At 37.0% G+C, this 26,526-nt stretch overlaps 2 protein-coding genes and 1 long non-coding RNA gene across 4 annotated transcripts; 2 read left to right on the top strand and 1 right to left on the bottom strand.

The window, feature by feature from the left end:
* The first annotated feature begins 853 nt into the window (after window positions 1-853).
* LOC121894710 (solute carrier family 2, facilitated glucose transporter member 11-like) lies at window positions 854-11,555 on the top strand. Of its 2 annotated transcripts, XM_042407504.1 has the most exons (12): window positions 854-1,079; window positions 1,570-1,668; window positions 2,384-2,544; window positions 3,438-3,562; window positions 3,760-3,889; window positions 3,997-4,145; window positions 5,041-5,228; window positions 6,034-6,144; window positions 7,261-7,362; window positions 8,057-8,132; window positions 9,353-9,480; window positions 10,550-11,555. In XM_042407504.1, exons 1-12 carry the CDS (start codon window positions 1,056-1,058, stop codon window positions 10,766-10,768), a joined length of 1,512 nt encoding a protein of 503 aa, XP_042263438.1. In that variant the 5' UTR covers window positions 854-1,055; the 3' UTR covers window positions 10,769-11,555. The 2 variants fall into 2 exon arrangements, with proteins under 2 accessions (XP_042263438.1, XP_042263440.1); XM_042407506.1 differs by lacking the exons at window positions 854-1,079; window positions 1,570-1,668 and having other exon boundaries at window positions 2,508-2,562.
* A 2,517-nt stretch (window positions 11,556-14,072) lies between these two features.
* On the top strand, window positions 14,073-25,765 carry LOC121894711 (solute carrier family 2, facilitated glucose transporter member 11-like). Its single transcript, XM_042407507.1, has 13 exons — window positions 14,073-14,616; window positions 17,945-17,992; window positions 19,488-19,586; window positions 20,291-20,451; window positions 21,611-21,735; window positions 21,884-22,013; window positions 22,372-22,520; window positions 22,812-22,999; window positions 23,115-23,225; window positions 24,839-24,940; window positions 25,025-25,100; window positions 25,197-25,324; window positions 25,450-25,765. Exons 2-13 carry the CDS (start codon window positions 17,960-17,962, stop codon window positions 25,642-25,644), a joined length of 1,497 nt encoding a protein of 498 aa, XP_042263441.1. The 5' UTR covers window positions 14,073-14,616; window positions 17,945-17,959; the 3' UTR covers window positions 25,645-25,765.
* LOC121894712 lies at window positions 22,399-23,717 on the bottom strand. Its single transcript, XR_006095599.1, has 3 exons — window positions 23,513-23,717; window positions 22,924-23,019; window positions 22,399-22,480 (listed from the first exon to the last, which is right to left on the bottom strand). It is a non-coding gene; the product is annotated as an uncharacterized LOC121894712 (long non-coding RNA).
* Window positions 25,766-26,526: the final 761 nt, after the last annotated feature.

Genomic DNA, 26,526 nt, shown 5'->3' with positions numbered 1-26,526 from the left:
TGTTTTCAGATAGTTGAATTGATTGAATCTAGGCATATGTATATTGATTTGAACATACTTGGAGATGAAGGTGGTTAAACTATGCACTTCATTGTTATTTCTTATAAAAAATATACACTTTCATAGGGAGAGTACAGTGTTCAGGTGATTTGCAGGTGTTGTTCTTATAACCTTTCCTCTTATGTTTTAACCAGAACTCTCAGATCTTTAACTTCATTTCTCTTAAAAGTTGAAATTTCCCAGAAGAAATCAGGTGAAGCTGCTTTCTGTTCATAATGCCTCGTAATGTCTCCTCCCTCCTGATCTTAGAACAGCAAACTCACTTTGGGTTTTTAAAAGGAAATTCAAGACCTTCTTTTAATCTTTTTTTTTTAATCTGGCTTTCAATTTGGGATACTTCTTCAGAATTCCTATCATTATTATTATTATCATTATTTGTTGTTGTTCTTGTTCTTAATATTTAAGGTTATTGTTGTCAATCATTTTATTCACTGCTGATTAATGTTGTTTTAATCTGGACTACACTGGACTACATCTCTGCATGAAAGGTGCTGTTTATTATGTATTATTATTTATGTTTATGATATGGAGAGCTGTCAGTTCATACATTCACCATTTATTCATTTATGAGGTGAAACCTCATGTGTCAGCAGCATCCACCTCCTTGTAACCTGAATATGAGTCCTCTGAGGTTCATCAAACCTTCCTGCGCATGTTGTTGTTCTTAATTACTCACTGAAAACAATATGTGACATTAATTCTTATTTCTCTTCACAGTTGACGCTGACTGAGTAAATTATTGGTGTAGCTTTTGAAGAGACCTGGTAAGACATCAGATCGGTATTTGACCACTTGTGCGTCAACCAGCTGATTGCACAATCGCAGCCAATCAGAAGAGGCCTGACGCCGTCGCACGCACGCGACAGGCCAGGCGCGTGCTCGGGCTCGTGCTGGCAAGAGCGCTATTTGAGAGGTGGGCTGACCTGTGTCGTTTACTGTTGGACTTCTCCCAGACACGTTTTAGCTTAATAACTGGAGACCACCTTTGATTAACAATGTCGCACGCTGGTGCACAAAAGGTAAAAACTGGCAAATTTTAACTTTTCAATAAGCTACTTTAGAATTTAATTCCCTTGTTTGCTTGTTGTAGCTTTAAGCAAAATATGCTTTCAGAAAACCTCGGTGTGTTTGGTTGGTTTTAATGTGTTTTTTACTGTAAACATGAGCTTTCATTTGTAGGTTAAGACAAGTAACAATAAAACAACTATGAAATGAAAACAAAACAACGGAATGTGCAGACTGGACTTTGAAGAAAAATGTGTAATATTGACATATTGCCATTGTAACTCTGTTATTTTCTCTTGGCTTGCATGTTGTTCAACTTCTTAAATGTATTACAGGTTTTCAGTGAGTAAACAAACAAACAAACGTCTAAACTCATTTTAAAAGGAGATTTCTAGTGATTCAGCAAGTTAAAAAAGTAAATTTATACTAGACAAAAGATGTTAATATGTATAATATAATAAAATATACATAACTACGTCTGTGTCTGTCTATCTGTATTAACAGAGCAGCTCTCTGACATTGGTGCTTATGGTTGCCTCTGCAGCCATTGGAGGAACTCTTCAGTATGGCTTCAACCTCGCCATAATGAATTCCCCCACAACTGTAAGTTTCTCATTCAACTGTCTGCAGCATCAGATGTTCCAGTGTTACTGAGTATTGACTATTCAAACATGTATAGGTACCAGTCAAAAGTTTGGACACACCTTCCCATTCGTTTGACGAGGAAGGTGTGTCCACAGTTTTGACTGGTACTGTACTGTTTACGATACTGTTTATGTTGTCTGTTTATTTATTTAAAGCCATGAGAAGGCTCAGGTGTGAGTTGCCAGTGTGGATATACATTAAGACAGGAATTGTGGCAAGATAATACACACAAAACCAATCTCTAAGTGTGTGTATGTGTGTTGCCTATACAAGCTTTATTTCACATTTGGGTCACAGTGTAAATTGGCACGAACAAGAATTAGGCCACTTGTGTCTGTGATTAGTCATTCTGATTGTAACACGTCCAGTTTAATTGTGCTAAAGAAACTAATGCAGGATCTTTTGGTTTGTTGACCCTGTAAGATATAGAGTTAAACTTCATGCTGTTAATGGAATAAATCAATAAATAAAAATCGTCTAGTGGCAGAAATCACAATGTGGATCACCACCAAAGTGAACAAAAAGACAAACAAACAGAAAAAGGAATGCACTAACTCCTCGGCAGAGATAATGATTGTCATGTTTAACGACAGCTGTGTTTGCATGTGTCTGTTTAGTTAACTCAGTGAGATATTTGTGTTGTAACGGTTGAGTGTCTTTTCTTATCTTGCAGTTCATTCAAACCTTTATCAATGAGACGATCATGGAGCGCTGGGACATCCAGCTGGAGGACTACCAGGTGACTCTGGTCTGGACAATCATTGTCTCCATCTTCTCGTTGGGGGGCTTCGCGGGGGCTATTATTGCAGGACCGATGACCATTCGCTTCGGGAGGTAATATAAGATGCTGCTGTATGTGAACATATGAATGCAGAAGGTTGGAAAGTAATGTGGTGAACGTTTTCATTGCAACGTGTAGAGAGTGAATGATCAACCCGTTGATGTGCACATGTGAATAAATAAAGAGATCGTTCATTTACTTCCCTCTGTCACGTGTTTACGTATAACCCTATGATCACTTAAACATTAGTCATGCTTAGTGTCAACAAATCCCATAAAAATAACAAAGCCTGTCGCTCGATACTTTATGACTATCTCGGTCTGTTGTGGCACTCCGCTACAAGTCCGCTGCTTCCAAATGAGATTGTAAATCTGTAAAAATGGGTCACGAACACAAAGTTTCATTTTTTAAAAACATTAAATAATGTCGTGAAACAGATGGGCACTGTAGTTTTTAGCAAATGTTACTCAAACAGGTGGATATCATGTATTTGTTGGGGACTGTTGCGGATCAATATGCATTTGGTGTGCTAGTATTTACTGCAACAGTACTGTATATGTGGGATTAATTAAAACTAAAATACAGTGTCATCTTAATGAAGAGACACATCATCCAGCACAACAGTTTGACTCATTGATGTTTTTTAAATAGTTTTTGGTCTATAACAGAGAGGAATAAACTATATCTGACTTTGGCTACACAATCAATGCTTGTTAGAATCAATTAATTGTTTGTTTTGGTCTTTTCATGGGATTTCTTGACAATAAAAAGTATAGAATATCACCAGCCATATTCTATATTGATGATTTTCATGAGACAGATTTACCCACATGATATTCCTGCAAGGCAGCCAATCACGAGGTCCATGAGTCTGTATTTTTAACTCTCGCTGACCACCGAAAGCTGTTTGCAATCAGTTAGTTTTGTCTTCTTTTCCTCTCCAAAGGAAGAAATGCCTGCTGTTGAGCAATATTTTCCTCATGAGCGGCTCACTCTTGGCTCTGACAAGTAGAGCCGCGAGGTCTTTTGAGATGATCATTATCTCACGTGTCCTAGTTGGAATAAATGCAGGTATGTTAGTCATGTCGGTAAATATATGTTTGCCTTCGAATACCTGTAATACTTTCAGATCTTCATCAAATAATATATTCTAAACTAAAATGAGACATTTAAGTGGTAATAAAAAAAACAGTTGAAAGATACAAGTAAAAAGATAATTCAACAGAAGCTTCAGTAATGTCACAGAAAGACATTTGTGTGTTTTGCAGGGATCAGCATGAATGTGCAACCCATGTATTTTGGAGAAAGTGCACCAAAGCACTTAAGAGGGGCTATCTCTTTGTCATCAGCTGTTTTCACAGCATTTGGAGTTGTGTTAGGACAGGTGGTTGGACTCAGGTATGAACACTGACATGTTTCTATCGAAGTAGGAGCACAAAAAGAATAAAAATGTGCACCATAGAGTTCAAAGATATCCACTTTAACACTGGATTATTTATTTATAGAGAGATTTTGGGCAGTGAGCCATGTTGGCAGTACCTTCTTGCCAGTAATGCCATTCCTGGACTCATTCAGCTCCTTACCCTGCCATGGTTCCCAGAAAGCCCCAGATACTTGCTCATCGACAAGGGGGACAAAGAGGCTTGTGTAAACGGTGGGTATGAATTGTAATAAGTACGATTTTAAGATAGTTTACTTAAGAACTTCCATTTTCTGCTACTTTATACATATAGTCCACAACATATATCTGTTAATAGTTACTCTTCAGAGTAAGATTTTAAATTAAAAAAAGGACACCATAAGCTTATAAAACACAGTTCAATGCATCATTAAAGATTAAATCAAAGGTTTCCAACCTTCTTTTGGCTTGTGGCCGATCGTCACATTTCTGAGTTGTTAGCAGTTTCATCAAAGATTGATATTTCCCCACTAAACTCTTCACATGGTTTAATAATGCTCAAAGCCCAAAGAGGTTATTATTAAATTATCCAATATTTCACAAGATTGGAGAAAAAAAATATAAACATGAACACAGATTATGTGTAGCAGAACTTTGATTCTGCTTTTCTCTCCCATTAATGATCTCAGATTTATCTTTTGGTCCCTCGGAGGGGACATTACCCCTAGTTTTGAAACCACTGGACTAAACTATCTAACAGGGTAAAAACTAGCTCCACCTTGACCTGCTACAAGAGTAAAACACTCCTCTTATGCATACGCATTGATGCATCAGTATTAACAACCTAAAAATAGAATATATAATGTTATATCAGTCACAGAGGCAAGTACTTCCACTTTTGATAATATAAGTACATTTTTGCTGATAACGTTTTTAAACTTCAGCTATGTGGGATTTTGAGTGCATGACTTACTAGTTTTGCTTAAGTAAAGGATCAGAGTACTTCTTGCACCACTGATGTCAACCCAGCACATGAAATTATATTATACACTTTTATATATAAAACAAAAATATGAAATAATAAGTTACAGCCAGCTAAAAACAGAACAAAACATGCTCTGTGTTTAAGTTGTGGTTTTCTCCTGGTCAGCTCTCAGACGTCTGCGTGGCTGTGAAGTCCAGAGCAGCGAGCTTGATGAGATCCTGCAGGAACAAGCTGAAACCAAAGGCATGAGGCCCAGCCGACCCTGGGAGCTTTTTGCTGATCGCTCTGTGCGCTGGCAGCTCATTTCTGTCATTGTCATCAGCAGCGCCATGCAGCTTTGTGGCAATGACTCGGTAAGAAGAACTGAAGCCAAAGCACAGTCTGTTTCTGTTCTTTTCCAATACGTTTTGTGTTTCTGAAGGTGTGGTTGGGTTTCCCTATAGGAAATATTGTTATATAACCCACGAGGATCAGTGTTACTGACACCGACATACAATAACAGTATCAGATGTTGGCCACAGTTTCCTCCGGCTACGTTGGAAAGTTGATTAGAAATTTGAGATGATCCATCAGCGGTTTGTTTCGTGTCTGGGTTTCTTTACTGCCGGTCATATTAAAAATTTATGCTGGTGATGAACCATCGTCACCCGTCGTACTTCAACGTGAATGATGTGTAAAGACAGCTTAATGTTTAGAGTGTGCAATACTGTCATGTATTTATATTTTGTTTTCACATTTTGTTCTATATAGATGAGTGTTAACAACATTTTTTAGACTGATTTTCAGACCTGCTTCTCATGCTGACTAAATAGTTAAATAGTTCTGTGTTTCAAGGCTTTTAACCGCATGACTGGCAGTTTTAGATAGGGGGCTGGGTATTAACATGATTACTGTATGTACAAAATCCTGGTTTAATCAGCTTATCAACAGTTGAAACACTTGTAACCCCTCAGTTAGTATTGCACACTTAAAACATTACACTCAGAGTTTTTACCTCTGTCTGCGTGCATGCATGGGAACATATACTTTGTGTTTATTACCTTCAAGTTTGCACAGACCCCTCAGGTGATGTTGCACTATAAACAAACTCAAGTTGAAGTAACAACTCATGATGCTCTGCAGTACTCTCACATCTGATCAATGTTCTTTTTCCTCCAGATTTACTTCTATGCGTCATATGTGTTTAAAGAGGCCGGAATATCAGATGATAAAATCCAGTATGTCACAATTGGCACGGGAACATGTGAATTCACAGCCTGTATAATGTGTGTAAGTATCCGTCATTTAAACACATGACTTGTTATGTAACCGGCTAGAAAAGACAGACTGTTGTTTGCATTCCTCTTAAAGCTTAACTGCACTTGGTGTAGTTTCTGTGTAAAAAACAGCCTCATTTACATACAGCAGGTTTAACATTTCACTCACACTAACATGATGTGGTAACACCTTACAATAACATAAACAAATTCACTTACTCTTTGTAATCATTTGCTTGGATGTTTTCTGGAAATAACTAAGTAATTGAGTACTAATTATGGTTAAATGGATAATAGATTAATACACTTCCAGTTAATTTATTTCAAATACTTGTTAGTACAACCTTGAGTCTTTTAGTCAGCACACATCAGAAAGTCAGCTGTACATGCAAATATACAAATATACAGTCCAACATGTCAGAAGAATTCAGCTTTCAACAATAAATAATAATGAATGAATATTTGGGGGGGGGGGGGGTTAAATGGAGTAGTATTTATTTACAGAAACATTCTGAGAAAATTACAGAACTGATATTAAAGCATTACCATAAATTCCCTTGCATGTATGTGTAGCTGCCAAGAAATTAAGGAAGTAAGAAAATAACAAATAGGACTTAAGATCTTAAAATGACCTAAACGGTAGATAATGTGTCACTGTAGAAGAAGGTGTTCTGTTAATAAACCTGTGATTAGTTCTTTTTGATATCTGTGAATCTGCATACCAAACACTTTCCTAATAAATTGATTTGTGATTGACTCTAAATCAGGTATTAAATGTCACACAAACAGTCACTAATCAATGCCTTCTCATTATGTACATATTAGTTACTATTTTTGTGTCTCCCCCAGTAACTCAAAGCATTAACTGACTATACCTACTGTGTTTTTACTGGGAATGTTCAGTTCATGAGTTTATGAATGACACAAGCCAGAGATGACTTAATTCTCATAAAAATGTAATCGTCATATTCGGAGCACATTTACATAATTATTAGCTATTCATTAATTAGCAGGAAGTTCCTGATCAGTTCCTTACTCATCCAGTGGTTGCTATTCTGGATTAAGTGTCTCTAATATGATACAATTCCTCACAAGAAATAGTCTGATGTACATGTTTTGATATTTTCAGAACCTGCTGATAGAGCGCAAAGGTCGGAGGTTTATGCTGATGGGAGGGTTCATCCTCATGACCGTCTGGGCTGTTGTCTTCACAATCGCTCTGTCATTTGAGGTATTTATCCTATTTCACCAACTTATCACATGTTTTCCAATTAAATATATTCACAAGTGTTCTTGTTGTTAACAGATTTGTAGAACTAGAAAGTGTAAACGATGAATATCTGTACATTTATACATAAATATATATGTGTTTAGTATGTTAGTATGTTGGACTGGTTGTAATCACTGGTGAGTTTTTATACAACAGTCTGGTTAGGATTAGAGATTTATTGTGGATGTCACTGGCCAATAATCAGAAAACTGCTGGGCAAAAGTTTCAAAAACTTTGAAGTTTTTTGAAGTTTCAGAAACAGGTGAAAGTGTGAAGGTTTTGTGTCACAGTTACTACACATGTACATGCAGTGCTGCTGTACAGAGGTCACACCACTAGGAGGCATCCTAAATCAACATTCAGGCATTAGTTGATGTTTGACTTTCATGGGAAAACAAATTATGGATTGAGAATGGAGGTGAAAGTAAGATTATAAAATTATTTAAATAATTCCAACCCAACAGGACAGATTCTTGTTCCAATTTCTTTTTGCTTGAGTTTAAAAGCCATAACGACCAAAAAACCTATCAAAAATCAATGATGAATCTATGAAATGTAAAAGTGTTTACAAAATGCTTGATCTGTTTTTCTTTTTCCTTCATAACTATGAGTTGCTCACTGTGATTATTTTACTTTCTTCCACACATGCAAACAGCACTATATATCCTGGATGCCGTACCTGAGCATGGCCTGCATCTTCACCTATATCCTCAGCTTTGGCATGGGACCAGGTCAGTTATCAGGAGTTTGCGTTAGACAGACTCACAAAGTGTCTTAAGATGCTTTCATGAAGTTTAAATATTTGATTTGAAATGATTAATTTGAGGACAAGCACCATCTCGTTTTAGAGGGGATCCTCTGACACACAAACAAACATATAAATTAAAACAAACAACAAATAAATGAATAATAATATTAATGATGAAAAAGAACTAAACAAACTAGCCAAAACAATGAATATAAAAACATCAACAAAACACACACACAGGCATACAAGGCTCTCACAAAAAAACAAAAACACATCTCTGTTACAGCATCATCTGAACAAAATTAACAAGAAATGAAATAAATGCCAGACTGAGTCTAGTTATAATCTCAAAAAGGTTAAAGAAGGAGAAAGAAAAAAAAAAGAAAAAGAGAAAAAATAATATACTATTTACTCCCCCAACAGTGCCGGTCACTCGTTGACATGCAAGAGCTTTATCCTTTCTGTTGTTGTTGCACTGCTGGGGGCTGGGAGGAACAGCATTTTTTTGTGTGTATACAAATCCACAAGAAAAAAACAATAAACTAAATCTTGAATCTTGAATCTTGAATACAGTATATATATGATAAACACAGTCTTTGTCCTTTTATGTCATCAGGATGGACCCGTTACAGTAAATACATTAAAAATGTGTCATTCTGTTTTTCACATTTCACTAACTCATATTAACATCTTCAAGACAGTTTTAGGGCAACAGTAAACTATTTAAATGCTAAATATAACTCCACATAAGATAAACTGGGATGTAGGGGTACATTTAGCATCTAAATGAGCCGAAAGCACAATTTTCTCTCTGCACATCTGTTTGCATTCATTTGCATAAAAACTCTAACTCTTCGGTGCATGTTTCAGATGATTGAGAGTAATACTATCAGTAATCATTCTGGCTTGCTTTTCTGCAGGCAGCTTCAAGACTTCAAATCTGAAAGCAATAAAAATTTGTTATATGGCTTTCATAAATGTAGATCATTATTTCATGAATGTGTAATGAGAAAGTTTATTACTTTTTATGTGTTACTACGCACTGTCATGTCACTATTTATGATATCAGTGTGATAAACTGAACAAACATTAACTTTGATGACACTCAAACTGACACCCAAACGGATAGCAGGTGTTAAGTAATATTTCTAAGGATGTGATGATGAAGCCACGACTAATCAAATGGTTTTATCTTTTTCTCAGCTGGGGTGACGGGTGTTCTGCCCACAGAGATCTTCAATCAGACCGCTCGGCCAGCAGCCTACATGATCGCTGGCTCCATGATGTGGCTCAACCTGTTTATCATTGGAATGATCTTCCCATTTCTAGTGGTCAGTCCATCCATCCATACACCATCCACTTATCAGCATCTATCTATCTATCCAAAATTAACAAGTATAGTTTTATATGAGGTGTTTTCTTCTTAAAGTACTCCTACAGCCTTGTTAATACCTCCACATTAACACTTGTTTTAACACATACACGGTTTAGTTAAAAATACTGTAACTTTGCACATAGTTTCAGCTTCTGTCAGATCGTTGCATAAATTTGGAAGAAGGAAGAACAAAGGCCAGATTTGCAGGTGAACAAGAGGGGGTTGCTGGCTTTGAAACCAAAAGATGAAGCTCTCTGTAGCATATTTGTGCCTAAAATTGGATACATTAGAATTAAAGCCTCTTTGTGCTTAAATGTTGACAGTATATGACCAATACTGAGATCAAATAGTACCACCATAATACCAGTTTAGTGTGTGTCTGTTTTAGCATGGAGCAAGTCATTAAGGCTGCAATCTATAAAATACATTATTTTAATAAAGTAGAATTTAGAATAAAGTACAAATTTGTTGCCCACTAGTTTAAAATTGTCTTAAGCTCAGCAAAACATAAAAGTAGCTCAAGATCATATAAATTATAACATATAAAACAAATATGGTAGAAAAACACCATCGACATATAAAAAACGGTAACATAAATAAATATACATAAAACAATTGATTAAACATTTAAACAAAAGGTCAAATAGTGTGGAGCAAGATTTTCTGCACGCCTTTTTGAATTTATGATAAATGCTCACTGCAATTGGAATAAAAAGACTTGTTTAAAACATTTTTGTTGCCAAAGGGATCCTATAGCGCCTCCCAGAGTTCAGAGTCTCAAATTGAGGAAATATACGATAAAAACTGATTGTCATGATGTTTGTGGCTTTATCTCCTGTCTGATGATCTTTGTATGGAATTTGAAGTGAAGGTTTTAGTTGATTTCCAGTTATATAAAGACTTTGCATTTATACATACATAAGTGTAAGAAATGCACTTTATACATGGAGCTGACAAAGGTAAAGACACACAATTAGACATGTCTAATATCAGTCTGACAGCTTCCTGTTGCCTTTCTTTTACAGAGTGAGTTGAGCGAGTACTGCTTTGTGCCTTTCGCGGCGGTCTGTCTGGTGTCTGCGCTGTACGTCGGCCTGTTTCTGCCTGAGACGAAGGGGAAGTCTCTGTCGGCCATCACAAGTGAATTCCACAAGCTCAACTTCAAAGGCCAGGACAGAAAGTGTTCATCGCAAACACAAGCTCAGTACCAGCTGGGTGAAGTGTGTCTTTCCACAGCCTTGTAGACGGACTTTTATCATTCACTTTGACCTCATCTACTTTAGCTGGAAGAAGCTACGTGCAGTCTGACAGGAACGGAGGTGTGTTCAATATCATCTCACTGAAAGCAAATTGGATCTACGACTGTATGGCTCCCTTATCTGGAGACGTCTTCGCACTTGTTTTGCTACCCTGTGTCACTGATATAAGAAAAAATAAAATTAAAACTACATCCAGCTAACTCCGGAGCAGAAAAGACATCCTCTGGTGGAGAAGAGGTCATGTATTTTATGTATCAGAGGACAACGTTCTCATCTGGTGCCTCTATCACCAAGACACTGTTAGTGCCTTCCAAAACCGTCTCTGTCAAAAAATCATTGTTTCACTCAAGAAGGTTTTTGTGAAGAATAAAACATCAATGAGTTTTATTACATTTTACTGTTTTTTTCTTATGATAACGAATAGTCATCTGTTACCAGCAGAGTCATTAAAGGCTGCCTGATCAATCCAATCAGGCAAAGTAGTCCTAGCTTTAGTTTCTCATTCAGGAGGTCAAAGGTCAGAGTAAGCTGCACATCGGACATACAGGGTTCTGTACTTGTTCTTTTGTGGAGGATGGTGGACCTTATCATTGAGACTGTATGTAGATAGAAACACGCAGTCGAGTTAATTTGCACCTTTTTAAAGAAAAACTGTACGTGTGGATATGTGCACATAAAGAATGTATCATGTGTAATTGTTTATGTTTAATACTGAAGTCATTATTTTTGTTTTAATGATCCAAATGTGAGCAAATAAAGTCTCTTGCGTTAACACTGTTTTTATATTGAATTTATCTTGCAGATCATCAAATATTGCCTTTCAAACATAATACAGCAATAAAGTCACATGAAAAATTGTTGGTTGGTAGTCTAAAAACAAAAAAACAACAACATTTTTTTTAAAAAGACAGACTTTAAAGTTATTTTATTTTATTCACCCATAGTTGGTTTGGTGAAGCCAAATTCTCCTTTTCACCATCACCCAGTGCCACACACTCGATTCAATTAAATTCAGTTTTATTGATATAGCGCCAAATCATAACAAGTTATCTCAGGGCACTTTTCACATAGAGCAGGTCTAGACTGTACTCTTTCATTTAGAGAGACCCAACAATTCCCCCATGAGCAAGTACTTGATGACAGCAGCAAGGAAAAATTCCTATTTATTGGGAAGAAACCTCAAGCAGAACCGGGCTCTGGGTGGGCGGCCATCTGTCTTGACCGGTTGGGTTGAGAAAGAGGGATGCACGGGGAGGGGAGAGAGAGAGACACACACAGGGAAGCATAATAACAACAATAATAACAATAACAACGATAATAATAATAGAGATATGACTAGTAACAATAATAACAATAATATCAGGAGAAGGTGTCAAGGCAGGACACTCACAGGCCCACGTCACCATCCCCGCAGCTGTGGCCCACAATTCGGACTCTGGATTTTTTCTGTGAGACGAGAAAGCACAAAAATTCTGAAGCCAAGTTAGTAACATGCATTAATGGTACATGAATGTGTACAAATAGAGAGGAGGAGGAGAAGAAAGGAGCTCAGTGACTGCCACCTTAAGGTAACATATGTCATCAACACCTACCAGTACAACCATATCATTAGATAATGTGTTTCTGAGGTGTTTAGCGGGTGTTTCTGCATGACAATGACAGTTTATAGAGTATATATAAGGTGAATAGTATTATCCAATAATATCCGATAATAATATCCAAGCACAGAACCTCGTGGAACTCTGTGTCTAACTTTTGTGTGCATGGACGATTCATTGTTAACGTGTACAAACTGAAATCAATCTGATAAATAGGATTTAAACCAGCTTAATGCAGTTCCTTTAATGCCAATTAAATGTTCCAGTCCCTGTAATAGGATGTGATGGTCAATGGTGTCAAATGCAGTACTAAGATCTAACAAGACAAGTACAGAGAGAATTCCTTTGTCTTACATACCATAACACCAGAAACTCACTACAATTGCAACAATAATACTTTTTTCTATTTATTGTTTTTGTATATTAAAGTATTTTACCTGACAAACAGCCAGAAAGCTTTCTTTTATGTCTAAGAGCTGTTGTGATCCAGCCAAAAAGAATAAATATACATGTGGTATTATACAACATTTTTTCATTGAGAACAATCAGTCAAATTATAAGATCTATATGTATGTGATGGTGTGTCGTTTTGACACAAACCTTCATTTTAAGATGATAAATGATGAATTTAATGTCACTGTTCTAGCACCATATTTGCAGCCTCAATCAATAGATTGAGAGCACTTGTGTCTGCATTTTTTGCACCTTCAACTCTACTGACTGCTGCCCTTATTGGCTCCTATGACTCATATGTCTAACATGTGACACAGCAAACAGTAAGCATGATCAGATTGTCATATTTAGACTTTTAATTGGATAGAAAATAAGGGTTAAAGCTCTGACATTCACATAATATTAAAGGGTGCTGGATCATTGAATGATGGTACATGATAAAAATATAAGGCAACTTTGTTTATAAGAACAGAGTCATGAGGAGCACTGCCCTGAGCAGGTATTGAGACCAGAACCTTGCTATCAGGGAAAGCTGACCAGTGAGCCAGTGGAGGATCCCTGGCACACAGAGCACAAATTCACATTTATTGAGGAAAAACTGATTTGTCTAATACGAAGCTTCTAGCCCAGAGATTTGTACATAATTAATGGCAGGACGACTTGAAGAGAATGAGGAGGTACGATGTGTGCACAAAGTGTTTGAAGGAAGAGAGAATCTGTAAGTATAAGAAATGGGAGAGTAAGGAGACTGAGAGCCTCCAGATTGCAATGCAGCCAATGAAAGCATGACAGTGCTCTCCCTTTCAATTAAGGTTTAGATCTCAAAAACTATATGTCCTATGGGAAATGTATATACATTGTGAGAGAGAGGAGGCTTGTGGCAACATTTTAAGGTATAATATGTGCATGAGGAGTTAAAACTGTGGGAATGAGACATGCATAGATATTTTTTCTAGTCTAAAAATATCTCTGCTCTGCACTCAGCCTGATCACATGACACACTGGTGATAAAAGGACAATAGAAAAGAAACTTAGGCAACAGTTTGGTTTTTTGGAAAGGTCATGGACAGACATCCATCTGCGGAAAGCTAAGACAAAGAGAGCATGGACATAACACGTGCACATAACTTTGATTAAACAGTATCACCCCACTCTGAGCACATGAGAACGGCACATACTGGTAACCACTGTAGCATTATTTTAACCAATATTTATGAGCTCAGTCTAGTGGTCAGTGAAATGCTATCATCGTTCAAAGGAGGCCAGTGACTGGTTTGACTGAGCTCAACATTAAATGGTCAATTCATTGTTAAAAAACAAAAAAAAACAAGGGAGGCCAAGTTGAACCCGGCTTTTTATATGATGACAACTCATCATCATAAAAAAACTGCCTGCACTGAGTAGCTGGTGAAACCAGTTGGCAAATTCACCGAATGGATGGAGATGGGGACATTGAGTTTCTGATAAAAATGACTTTCCTAAGCTTGCTTTTGAGCTGCAACTGAAGATAAAACAGAAAGGGAGGCCTATCCTGAAGCTGGACTTGACCCAGAAAAAAACTGGCTAATGGGAAACATGAAGATGAGCTAGCTTTTTTGCTGACCTTGCCTCCTTTTTGACCGGTCAAGCTGCTCCTTGAACAACCCCATGGAGCACAACAGGACTGGTTCATCTGGCAAACCTTTCACAGACTGTAGAGAGGCGTTCAAAGTCATATTAAATATGAACTTAAATTCAAGCTCTTTGGATTGGTGAGGATAAACATATCCTCTACAAGTCAAGGTGAGTAAAAAAAAAAAAGATTTATTTCTTGACGCACACAGTGACACATAAGCTACTCTGTCCCTGCTATCACTGGCCTGCCGTGGCATTTGTTTTGATAATGTGGGTTGTTGTCTTTAAATCATATTTTCTTGTTTGTATGTTTCATTATTTTGCAAAAGGTTATTTACATCATTTTACATATATATTCTGGGGAGCATGATCACTTAGTTGTGGTCTTAATTACTTCCACCACACAGAAATGGCATTCGCTCTTTTCATAGGAGGTCCGAAGTCTGTGTAGTAGCTACACCTACTGGGCTATTAGCAGTCTAAGCATTAGTAGCACTGTGTTAATATCCAATTAATTGTGATATTTATACGCAATTGGGTGTGTCAGCTATGTGTTTATTCTTTAGATGATGAGAAGAAACTCAGAGGTAGCGTCATGTTTTAACCTGTATAGATAGTGAATGAATGTGCGTGCATCCTCTAGAGTGAATGGCATTGTTGTTTCTTGTTATTTGCAGTTATATTGTTGGTGTCCCTCACAGGGGTATGCACTAGGGATGTGCAGAGAGCCCCGTATTTGTATTTGTATCTATATTTGTTGAGGCAGCAAAATTATTTGTATTTGTATTTGTATTCAAATAAAAGTGGAAAGAGCCTTAAAAATCCTATTTTTGCTTTTATTACACTTTTAATTTTAGAAAATTACAAAAAAATACAATAAGTGTTCATAAATAAACTACCTTACGAAGGAAGTCCCCACATCGGGTCTCAAACTGGAGTCTCCCAGATCATAATGACTGAGCTGACTAGTTAAACTAAAACTTTGCTTATCGCCTCACTGCAAACAGACTTCTACCTATTTATACACCCATAACACAAAGGCAGCACACCGTGTAACGTGTAGGGAAGAACTTCAAAGGCGATTTTGCACTTTTCATTTATTGCGTATTTTTTACAACCTAACTTTGTGGAAAGGAGAACAACAGATTACAGAGAGTCCCTTGGGAGCACTTCGCATGTGTTAATAGCTCAGCTTTATTAATTTATTGAATGGGGTCTGTAGGATACAGGATGTCAGAGTAGTTGATTTTCAAAGTGACAAAGGTTGCAACTCAGTTAGATAATTCCTCCCATAGACTGCCATTATAAATTTTGATGTTTAAAAATGAATATAAAATGGAATACGCTAGAAGACAGATAAGTAATAGTGCACATCCTCTGAATGAGCTGCACAGTTTGACATTTGAATGGTTTTTCTAGCACAAACTGTGAAGCAGTTGAAAAAGTCCAAAAATGTACAGAATGTGTAATAACTAGCGGAATAATTAAGAGTGTGAGGAGCAAAGTGTGATTGCAACAAAATGTGATTGCAACAAAGTGTGATTGCTTGGAGCATGAGATCTTATAGGCTTGCTCAACAACCCTCTTTACACATGTGACATTTGCACCCTTGGTGCCACCTCACATAATAATACGTATGCAGTATAACAACATTTGTGCTTTGCACCTTCAGTGACAGCACACCATTACTTTTAAGAGTGGAACAACTTGAACCCGCCTCTCCGTGGACAGCAAGAAACTGACTCTACCCAGAAATCTGCAACTCCAGTGATTGGTCACAATGCATCATCTGGACGGTCAGATCCAAACTCCTGTGGCACTACTTAGCAAATGAAACAGGCTTAAAACATTCAACCAGAGAGGGCAGTGAGACACTGACTGTGTGGTACTCCTCATTACAAGAAAACTGATCACTAATCATCTACCTGTGGTGAATCTGCTTTACTGTCCCTTAATGCATCAACAAGGCAGCTGACCTCCACATCTAATATTCCTTTGGTTCAGAAGATCAAATGCTTGGGAGTTTCAAACCACCCTTCAACTGTAAACATTGTAAGAAACAATGCAAGTCACTTATGACAGAAATGGAATCAGATTTAGAAAGATGGAAAGTTCTCCCATTATCATTTCACTCTCACCTTATCAAAATGAAATGAAATGATGGCCCTCCCAAGAATCAATTGCCTTAGCTCAGTAATACCTATATAACCACCACCTGAAGACCACTGGGGAAAAATCCACTCTGCAATACGTAGGTTTGTATGGGGGAATAAAAAAAACCTGACTCAAACTCGGAACTCTCCAAAGACAAAAAGGTGGAGGGGGATTTGGAGTCATTTACTTTCAGTGGTATTGTACTGTGCCCTGTCTCCACATAGTTAAATCCTACTGCTCATGTGTCTTGGAGGCCAATAGAAGAGAACATGGTGGACCCTCATAAGTTACAAGACCTCATCTACTCCAACATCTCAGTCAAACAATCAAGACAGAAATTTGGCTCTATCATTACAGAAGTAATCAGCATTGAAGCTCTGCAAAATATCCCCAACTGGTATCTTCACTCTCCCGTTTTTCATAATTATAATCTCCGATTGGTCAGGCAACCAACTGTAACATCGACGTGCACGTGGACCTCCGAGCATCCCAAAACATCTAGAAACATATTAATCTACCTGGCGCCTCTTTGTTTTGTTTTTTATTTCCAATGGTGACTTTTGATGTACCATGGAACGTACCTCTATCCACACATCCATTCCTACAGCTCTGACGAGCCCCAGCAGACTAGTCTCGACAGCATACTCTATCTTGCTAAAGGTCTCCTGTAAGCCCATACTGACAGACTGTGGAAGGCGGATTTCTCCTCCAACAAATCCAAACTGGAAACTCACATGGCAGAACACGCAGCTATCTTCCAGGAACCTCAACCATCAAGTTAATGATTTTTGGACATATTTTTTCATATGGCGTGGGAGTACCCAGGGGTTGCAGATTTCAGAAGAAGTACTTCAAGCATATTGTCCAAACCAATTTCTTTCTCAACAGAAGTGATTTTTGTCTGTTTGTTCATGTTTATTTTGTGATTACATTCATTTACATTCTCTGCGGTCTATCAAACTTGTAACCCCAGTCCTATTATTAAAAATTCATCACAAAAAAGAAAACTGCAGAAATATGTAGAGAACAATCAATAATCCTTTAATCTGTGTGTGTGTGTGAGTGTGTGTATTTTTTTTATTTGTTTTGTTAAGGCACTTCCTTCCTATAATAAATAATGTCTAAACCAGTAGACAGAATATACTGGCAGGACATGCAGCGGTTGTAACAACCACAGGAATCAGCTAGACAGACCAGGTTGAATCTAGTGCAGCGTTTGGTCATCAATTGCGTCAGAACATGATAATCTTACTCTAACAACATGAATGGACAACTAAAGTCTATTGATGTGTAACTTCCTGTAACATCCTCCATAAATGCTGGTCTTCTGCTCCTGCTGCAGCCAGCATCCAGACAGATGGCGCGAAAAATGGAGGGTGCATCAAAAAAGGTAGGTGAATATTGAATATTGGTTAAATTTAAGCGTTGTTTGTGGGCTTGCAGGTTTTGCAGGAGAAAAGCAATCTCTTTACTTGTGATCCATAATATTTTTGAATACTTTTTAGTGGAAAAAATAAGATTTATAAACCTCCACTTACCCAATAAATAGTTTGGGTGACACTTTTATGGGTTCAGAAAGGAGAAGTAAAAGAAGAAAATATTCATCAATTTGCCAACATTTACCGAAAACGCAAGCAAATATGAAAAACCTTGTTTGTATTTTCTTGCTTGTTTTCTGTATTTTTGCAGAGCATCTCTAAATTAAGTGTAGCGTATTGTAAAATTGTGAATATTTTCTCTCTTTTTGGTCAGTTCTTTTAGTTGCAGTATGTTGGGCATTTCATACTTTACAACTTCATAATAATTACAATTTTTCATGAATTTAATTTATTTATAAGACAATAGTGAACAGTAAACAAATCATAAATGCATCTAAATATCCAATTTACATATATATTTATATGAATTATGTAGAAATTTGTTTATAGATCACAGTGGATTTGTACAATAAATTTATAAAGTTACTTCCGCTAAAGGGTCAGTTCACCCAAATCCTGAAAATATATAAATTAATCTGCCTCTGAAACTCCTGCAGTTGCCCCAGTAAAATGTGGTTTGAATTGGTTTCAACCGGAATGACATTCAATCAAAGAAATAGCCCCAGTAAAAACTGTGAACAGTGAGGTCTGTGGATTATCCAGAGTAATTCGGGCAAGACTTTTCAACTGTATTTTTAATGTTCTGAGCATCAAAAAGTGAAATCTGTTCATTTCCATAGTTTTGGGGTGGCAGCAGAAGATTCAGAAGCTGATATCAAAAAACTTTGACACATAAAAGCAAAACTCTGTATAGTTAAATATCAGTACAGATACAGCATTTACATGTCACATCTCATTAGAAGTAAACTCAATATAGAAACAAATACCATGTACAGACATGCACAGAAAAACACATGTAGTTTCTTATCATAAGCCCAAGAAGAAAATAATTGCTTTCAAACTTTTTGAAAAATATTTTTATATTACCTTTATTTAAAAAAACACACACAAAGTAACTTAAAAATCTTAACTATAATGGAGAACTATTATCATTTAACTTTTTTTTTTTTAAATGTCCAACAATGTCTATTTGTGTGTACTCATAACAAGAGGGTGGTGTTATGGTTAAACAAACATCTGTAACAGAGCAGAACTAGAAGAAACAGTCAAGTACACAGTCTGATGTTGTACTGAGCATCATACAGGTTTATACATGTAACAGTTAAGGAGTTCATTTATAATCATTAAACATGTGTTTGGGGCCCGGGTCAGTGAGCCATCAAATAAATGAGTACATGCCATGTGCCCTCTCCTACAATGTCTAATTAGGTTTTATAACTATATAACTATAACTATAACTATATAACTACTAAGGACATAATATATGATTTGCACCTCTCATGTTAGCTGCAGTACTGGAGGCTTTATCTGCTGATGCTGGTGCTGGGAATCGGGGGATCATTTCAATATGGGATTCAAGTTTCTGTCGTCGCTTCTCCAGCAGTGGTAAGACTTCTATTTGTTTCATGCAAAAGCATGAATTCAAATTATTACAACATTTGCTACAGAAATGAGGTGAGAACTGGAGTGCAGCCCTCTCACTTTACACAGTTTATCTCCCACCTTCATTATTCCCTGCTGTGTCTGCACACAGTCAGTGTTAGAAGAAGTCATATTTATATCTGTTCTTCTAACAGGTGTGAAATTTGCTTGAGCAAGATAGCTTCAGAGTTTATGTTTCTTACTGCACATAAATGTAACATTGCATCTTTTATTGTCATTATTTATAATAATTATTATAATAATAACAATAATTATTATTCTTATTATCAATGTGTTATTATCACTAATGTGACTAAATTGGACTGAATTTTAGGCCTAATTTAATTATTGTAAAATTGTTTGGTTTTTGTATTTGCTAATATTTTATCAAGTTAGACTTTTCCTGAACAACAGCCATGATGGCCATAGGTGACAATTACAGGATAATGATGAGCGCTACAACTTCCAATGCAACAATAAAAAAATAACAGTAACTTTCACAAAAGAAGCAGGGCAACAACACATTCATTGTGATTGATTCAGTCAAAATCGCCCTCATTTAGTCACAACTCAGTGATCATTAATGCCCAGAATGCTGTCATTGGTCCTCACAATCAAGCTACCAAACCACTTTAACGTGACCCTTGATCCCTCTGACCTTTGTGCAGCATGTTCAGAATTTTGTGAACCACACATGGATGTTGAGGTATGGAGATCCAGTGGACGAGTCCACCAACCAGCTCATCTGGTCCTTCATCGTGGCTGTGTTGAGTCTTGGAGCCTGGATTGGAGCTATTCACAGCGGCAGTCTTCCTGTCACTTATGGCCGGTGAGATAAACACACACACACATATACACATACACACACAGGGTTGTTAATTAAAAGAAAGACTCAACAATGACTTGAACTGAATCTCCAATCATATGTTTTGGATCTAAAAGAACCATTACAGCAGAAACAAAAAAAATGTATGACATCAATGTTCACCAATAGTGTGACTCAAATTCTGGTCTATCTTCATTTGCAACTTTTTCTTTTTCAGCTAGAAAAGGTTGAAAAGCATAAAAAAGTATTTTTAGTACTTCCTACAGTATATTACAGTAGAAATGTATTACATTTCATGTTTAGGTATCAGACCCTCAGAATTGGAAAGGAGGTTTCAATATTTCTAGAAATATATTCTAGGTTGCATGAAAAAGACATTTTACATTGTTTCAGTGAGCACATACAGTATCTCCATCAATGTGATTTGTTGTTGGTTTACTTTACAAGTAATTGAAACCAGAAAAGCAATATATTCATAACTTCTCTTTACACAACTGGAACAAGTTCAGGCCCCGACTCTTGGGTTTGTTAAAAGGCAAATTGAAAAATATAGGAACTTTAAAATAGTTTATAATATTTTGGAAAAATCACAAGTGTTTCCAAGAGTTAGATGAGAAGCTATACAGCCGGCAGCTGGTTAGCTTAGCTTAATGGAAACGGGGGAAACAACGAGCCTCGCTCTGTCCAAAGGATCTGCCTAGCAGTGTCTGGCCAAGAAAAAAGTGTTGCACAATCCCCTATAAAACCACAATTTTTACTATTTGGTTATTTGTTAATTTGTGCACTTTTGAGCTGCTGCTGCGTTTATTTTCTAAGCTTTGGACAGAGCTTGGCTAGCTCTTTCCTCTGTTTCCAGTCTTCATGTTAATTAAGCTAAGCTAACAAGCTGATGGAAGTAGCTTCATATTTAACGGCTATATAGTGGTGGAGAGTATCATGCCTCTCTGTTACTCAAAGTAAGTAACAGAAAAGCAAAGTATTTCCCAAAATGTCAAACTATTCCTTTAGAAGTAGATGTTGCAGTTTGGCATAAAGTGTGTACAACATAAAAGGAGATTAGAAAACTTCATGGAAAGTGCTTATAGATGAATGTGTAGCAGTGTGAACAAGTTTCCTTGAATCCCATTTGATAAAATCTTTGGTGTTTCTTTTCTTTTTGAAGGAAAAAAACCCTTTTGTTCAACAATGTCGTGGCGATTGTCGCCGCCCTGTTCATGCTCTTCAGTCGCATGGCCAAGTCTTTTGAGATGATTTTGCTGGGCAGGTTTCTCTATGGATATAATGTTGGTATGTTCTAACCATGTGTAGTGTGTGTGTGTGTGTGTGTGTGTGTGTGTGTGTGTGTGTGTGTGTGTGTGTGTGTGTGTTCATAATATCTCTTACTTTACTTTGGTTTTTGTCATGCTCTTATGTTTCACCTTGTCTTCCTCCACAGGTCTTGGCCTGAGTGTTCACCTCATGTACCTTGGGGAGAGTTCTCCAAAGAAACTCAGGGGTTTCCTGACCCTCACCACCTCAATCTTCATCGGTTTCGGGAAAGTTACGGGTCAGATAATTGGCATCAAGTAAGAACTGACTGCTGGCACTTTAAAGCATATTCTCATTTATATATAAAACCAAAAAAAAAGAAACATTAGTCAAGACAAACAAGCAAGAACACAACTTACTCAGTTACTTATTAAAGACTTCCTCACTTCATTATCCCAAGAGTTTCTCTGGCAAAGACTTTTTGTTGTTTCAGACTAAAGTTCAAGACCTTGTAGACTTGTACTAATTAGTCACAATTAAAACAGCACAAAGTGATTTCCCTGGACAATGTATTAAACTATCATAATTACTATATTTTCATTGCCAGTTCATAGATCTGTTACTTCCCTTTTTCCTGCCAATCTACTGACTGTCTTTGTTTTACATTCTGTTTAGAGAGATGATGGGCACAGAGGAAATGTGGCCGTATCTCTTAGCTGTTAGTGGCATTCCTGCCATCCTGCAGTTTGGGACGCTGTTTTTCTTCCCTGAGGCACCTCGATACCTTTACATTGACAAAGGAGACATTGAAGGTAGCAAACAAGGTGAGTGAACACAGCTGACTCGGTATCTGCATCTGAAATTGTCAGCCTATTACAAACTTTACAAAGATTAAAAAATGTTTTTAGAACTTCAACTTTCAGTCAGTATTTAAAACTTGTGATTTAAACGAGGCCACTCAGATCAGTTGTGTGACGTGTGTAATGAAAGTTGAATCTGTAAAACACTGAGATTGTGCCACAGATGAAAACCAGAATCATCTGTCTCTGTCTTTAACTTGTGTATGTGTGTGTGTGTGTGTGTGTGTGTGTGTGTGTGTGTGTTATGACTGAAAGCTTTGCAGTGGCTGTGGCAGGAGGATGACTTAAAGCTGGAGCTGGAAGACATGCAGAAAGAGAGAGAGAGCATGCAGGGGGAGAAGGCGAAGACTGTGAAGGATGTACTCACCTCTCGCAGCGTGAGATGGCAGCTGCTGACTCTGGCCATCCCCTGTGCTGGTGTGCAGTTCTGTGGCATCAATGCTGTACGTTCACGTACTTTGCTCTTCAGAACACACACAAAAAAAATTAATCATCATGATCTGAGACTTGTTCTGTCTACCATTCATCAAGCTTAATGGCTTCTCATCTCTCATCCAGCTGTATTTCTATGCTTTTGACATCTTCCGAGAGTCTGGAGTGCCAGAAAACCAGATGCATTACTTGGCCATTGGTATCGGAGCAACAGAGCTCATCACCGTAACACTGTGTGTAAGTATCTCTTCACAGGAGCATGAATAAGGACTCATGAAGTTGCACTGATACCTAAAGGATGATTAAGCGTGGAACTAAAGAAACTATCATTTGGTCCTTGGAGGAGTCGGAAGTCTGGGTTTAACTAGGTCATATTATATGGAAAAATAATAGTCAATACTACAATCATGTTGATGATACTAGTGGTACTTATGTGGTGGTACTGATTTCCCAGACTTCAATTGATCGGGAAGAAGCCTGAGAACCAGTTCCCAACCACATAAAAAATACAAAAAAATATTTACTTGGAGAAACAACTTCACAAGTGCCTTCACAATGTAAGAATGTCTCAATGATAATAAAAAAAATGCCTCCTCAAAAATAAGGGAAGTGTAGAAAGGAGGTTTTTTTATGATATTAAACAAAATAATAAAATACAGCCTGCAGGTGTTAGGCTATTGTTAGGCAAGCAAAAACTCTTGCACAAATAGCACTAAGATCTAACCCTAATGCAGGTAACCTAGTTGAAAGGTGATTTTTTTTTCAAATATTTCCTCAAGCTAGACTCCTGAATACTCGAAATCACCCTCAATCAGAAATGCAAAAGACAGCAAAGAAGTCTCAAAAGAGTTTCTGGCTGCCAACATCTGCTAAAACGAGGCCAACAGTAAGTCAAAGAAGGATCGGAATGACAGTTCCCTGCCTCTCGTGAGCCCAAGAGAAAGGGTGTCGTCACATCCTGATTGGCCAAGAGAGGAATTCACCCAGCTGCTCTCAATTACTATTTGGGAGCTGGTCCCCACACCCTGCACGACAGGTGATCTGAAAACCCTCCAATCAACTCAGAGGGATTTCAACATTCAGCTACAACAAATTCAGAAAAGGAAAATGACAGCATGTCCAAAGAATGGGAATGACTGCTGAAGTACAACTTTGTGAAGCATTTCCATTTTATGCTCCTTTGTACTTCTTCTCCAATATATTTATTTTACAGCTATACTTACTGTCTACTTTTCAGATTAATATTTTACAATGATGATCAGTTAATAAAATAGTCATTTAAATCATTCAACTGTATAAGTTGTTAAAATTATCTCTATGATAAAAAAACCACTTGATACATTTTACTGCCAGTACCTACGTACTTTCACTTGAATGCAGGACTTATACTTTTAATGGAGTATTTGTATTTTTTTCATTGTGATACTACTAATACTACTAATCTCAGCACTTCCACCAGTGGATAATACTCAGTGCTACATATTCTTTCTTTTTAAAAAAAAAACAACAAAAAACCTAATGCATAAAGTTTCAATAAGCCCCACATTCACTTTGCTTTTATCAAATAAAAAGTGGAATAATTCCATGAAACTCTTAATAAATGCATTCTTGTTTTATATTTTGACTGATTGTTCACAATCATTTTATTTGTCCCCAAAGGGTAACTGGTTGTGCAGCACTGAAACGGAAACTCAAAGCTCATAAACACGATATGAAACTGTTGAGGGTTGTTTATTAGATGTACTCTAGAAGGTGTCGTGTGCTTTGAGACACTGTTGTGACAAAGAGCTTATCAAGTAGATTTTTTAAATGATATGTTTCTTAATCCCTCCATCTCTGTTGTGTTTCAGTCTTTCCTGATAGATCGTGCCGGCAGAAAGAAGCTGATGGGCTACGGCTATCTGTTGATGGGTGTCACCATGTCTCTACTCACCGTCATGCTCTCCATCAAGGTATCTACATACACTCCATCATTGCACCTTCCTCTCTTCTGCCTTGTAGAGAATAAATTATAAAAGCTTCTATTTTTCACACAGGATCTGAATCCATGGATCCCATACGTGAACATCGGCCTTATCTTTTGTGTCATCTGCATTTATGGACTTGGACCTTGTGAGTTTTCTGCTTCTTGCCCAACTAAAAAAAAATCACTCATATTTGTTATTTGAATGTGTTTTCTGTAATTTATTTGTTTTAATATACTTTTAGCCGGAGTGTCTATGACTCTTCCTGCTGACCTCTTCCTACAAGCATGGCGTCCTTCCGCGTATGTGATCAGCGGGACCATCAGCTGGCTCAGCATGTTCTTAGTGGGGATGTTGTTTGGCTACATAGTGGTGAGACTGCGTATATATTATAACCTCAAATAATCTATATACTTTATATCTCTATCTTTATATGTATATATTTATGTCTTCTACTGTTAATTCAACACAATCTGTTTTTATGTGTACCCACACAGGATGGACTCGGGCAGTTCTGCTTCCTGATTTTCGTGGCTTATTGCATTCTCAGTGCAGCATTTTTGTTATATTTTGTCCCGGAGACCAAAGGAAAGACAATGACGGAGATTATGGAGGACTTCAACAAACTGAATTACAAAAGCAGGGCTGATGACATTGAAAAAACTGATGATACTGTTGCAACTAAATTTTAATTTATTTTTTTTTACATTGTTTATTTATTACTTATGCAATTATTTGCATAAACCTTAAAGGTGCAGTATGTAGAATTTAGTGGCATCTAATGGAAGGGACTTGGCAGAAATGGAATATAATATTCATAAATATGTTTTAATTAGTGTTTAATCACCTGAAAATAAGAATAGTTGTGTTTTCGTTACCTTGGAATGAGCCCTTTATATCTACATAGGGAGCGGGTCCTCTTCTATGGAGGCCACCATGTTGCACCGCCATGTTTCTACAGTAGCCCAGAATGGACACACCAATCACTGGCTCTAGAGAGGACCCTTTGCATTTTTCACAAGTTTTCTCCTACACGGGAGTAGCACTGAATTATATGATAAACATATAAGGGGGGAGGGGCACCTTTAAGTAAGAATTCCTCAAATAAACACTAACTAAACTCACTGAAACTGTATTTCAAGGAATAACCATGTAATTAATTGTGTGACATTCTACACACACAGATGTATTTATAATTTTTTTAGTATAACCATCTAACAAAGTACAAGAATCTTTGAAATCACATCATACATGTTAAGTGCTGACAAAAAAACATTTTTTATTAACATAAAAAAAATAAAATGTGTGTCACTGCATCTGAATACTGTCTGGTTTTGTGGTTATTTACCTAAAATGTGGCAAATTACAGTATACATCAATATTTTCATTACCTTTGTGTTCTACTTATGTGTTTTAACCTGTGTTCTCTTGCCCTCTTAGACGGGCAACTTCTTTAATTAGAAATTGGTACTTACTTCAGTAAATATTACAATATTAGCTGTATGCTTACCTGTATCATTTTAACTAATGAGACAAAACCACAAAGATATACTATTCTGATTGACTGTGGACAG

This window comes from Thunnus maccoyii, chromosome 3 (genome assembly GCF_910596095.1).
Source record: "Thunnus maccoyii chromosome 3, fThuMac1.1, whole genome shotgun sequence".
Taxonomy (NCBI): Eukaryota; Metazoa; Chordata; class Actinopteri; order Scombriformes; family Scombridae; genus Thunnus; species Thunnus maccoyii.
This window is presented reverse-complemented; position numbering and strand designations above follow the sequence as displayed.

Excerpts from the sequence above, each read along its gene's own strand:
- LOC121894710 (XM_042407504.1), top strand. The coding sequence starts at position 1,056 with ATGTCGCACGCTGGTGCACAAAAG. Across the intron at positions 1,669-2,383 it reads TAATGAATTCCCCCACAACT|TTCATTCAAACCTTTATCAA; the intron begins GTAAGTTTCTCA and ends CTTATCTTGCAG. Across the intron at positions 3,563-3,759 it reads CCTAGTTGGAATAAATGCAG|GGATCAGCATGAATGTGCAA; the intron begins GTATGTTAGTCA and ends TGTGTTTTGCAG.
- LOC121894711 (XM_042407507.1), top strand. The coding sequence starts at position 17,960 with ATGGCGCGAAAAATGGAGGGTGCATCAAAAAAG. Across the intron at positions 21,736-21,883 it reads TCTCTATGGATATAATGTTG|GTCTTGGCCTGAGTGTTCAC; the intron begins GTATGTTCTAAC and ends CTTCCTCCACAG. Across the intron at positions 25,101-25,196 it reads CATTTATGGACTTGGACCTT|CCGGAGTGTCTATGACTCTT; the intron begins GTGAGTTTTCTG and ends ATATACTTTTAG.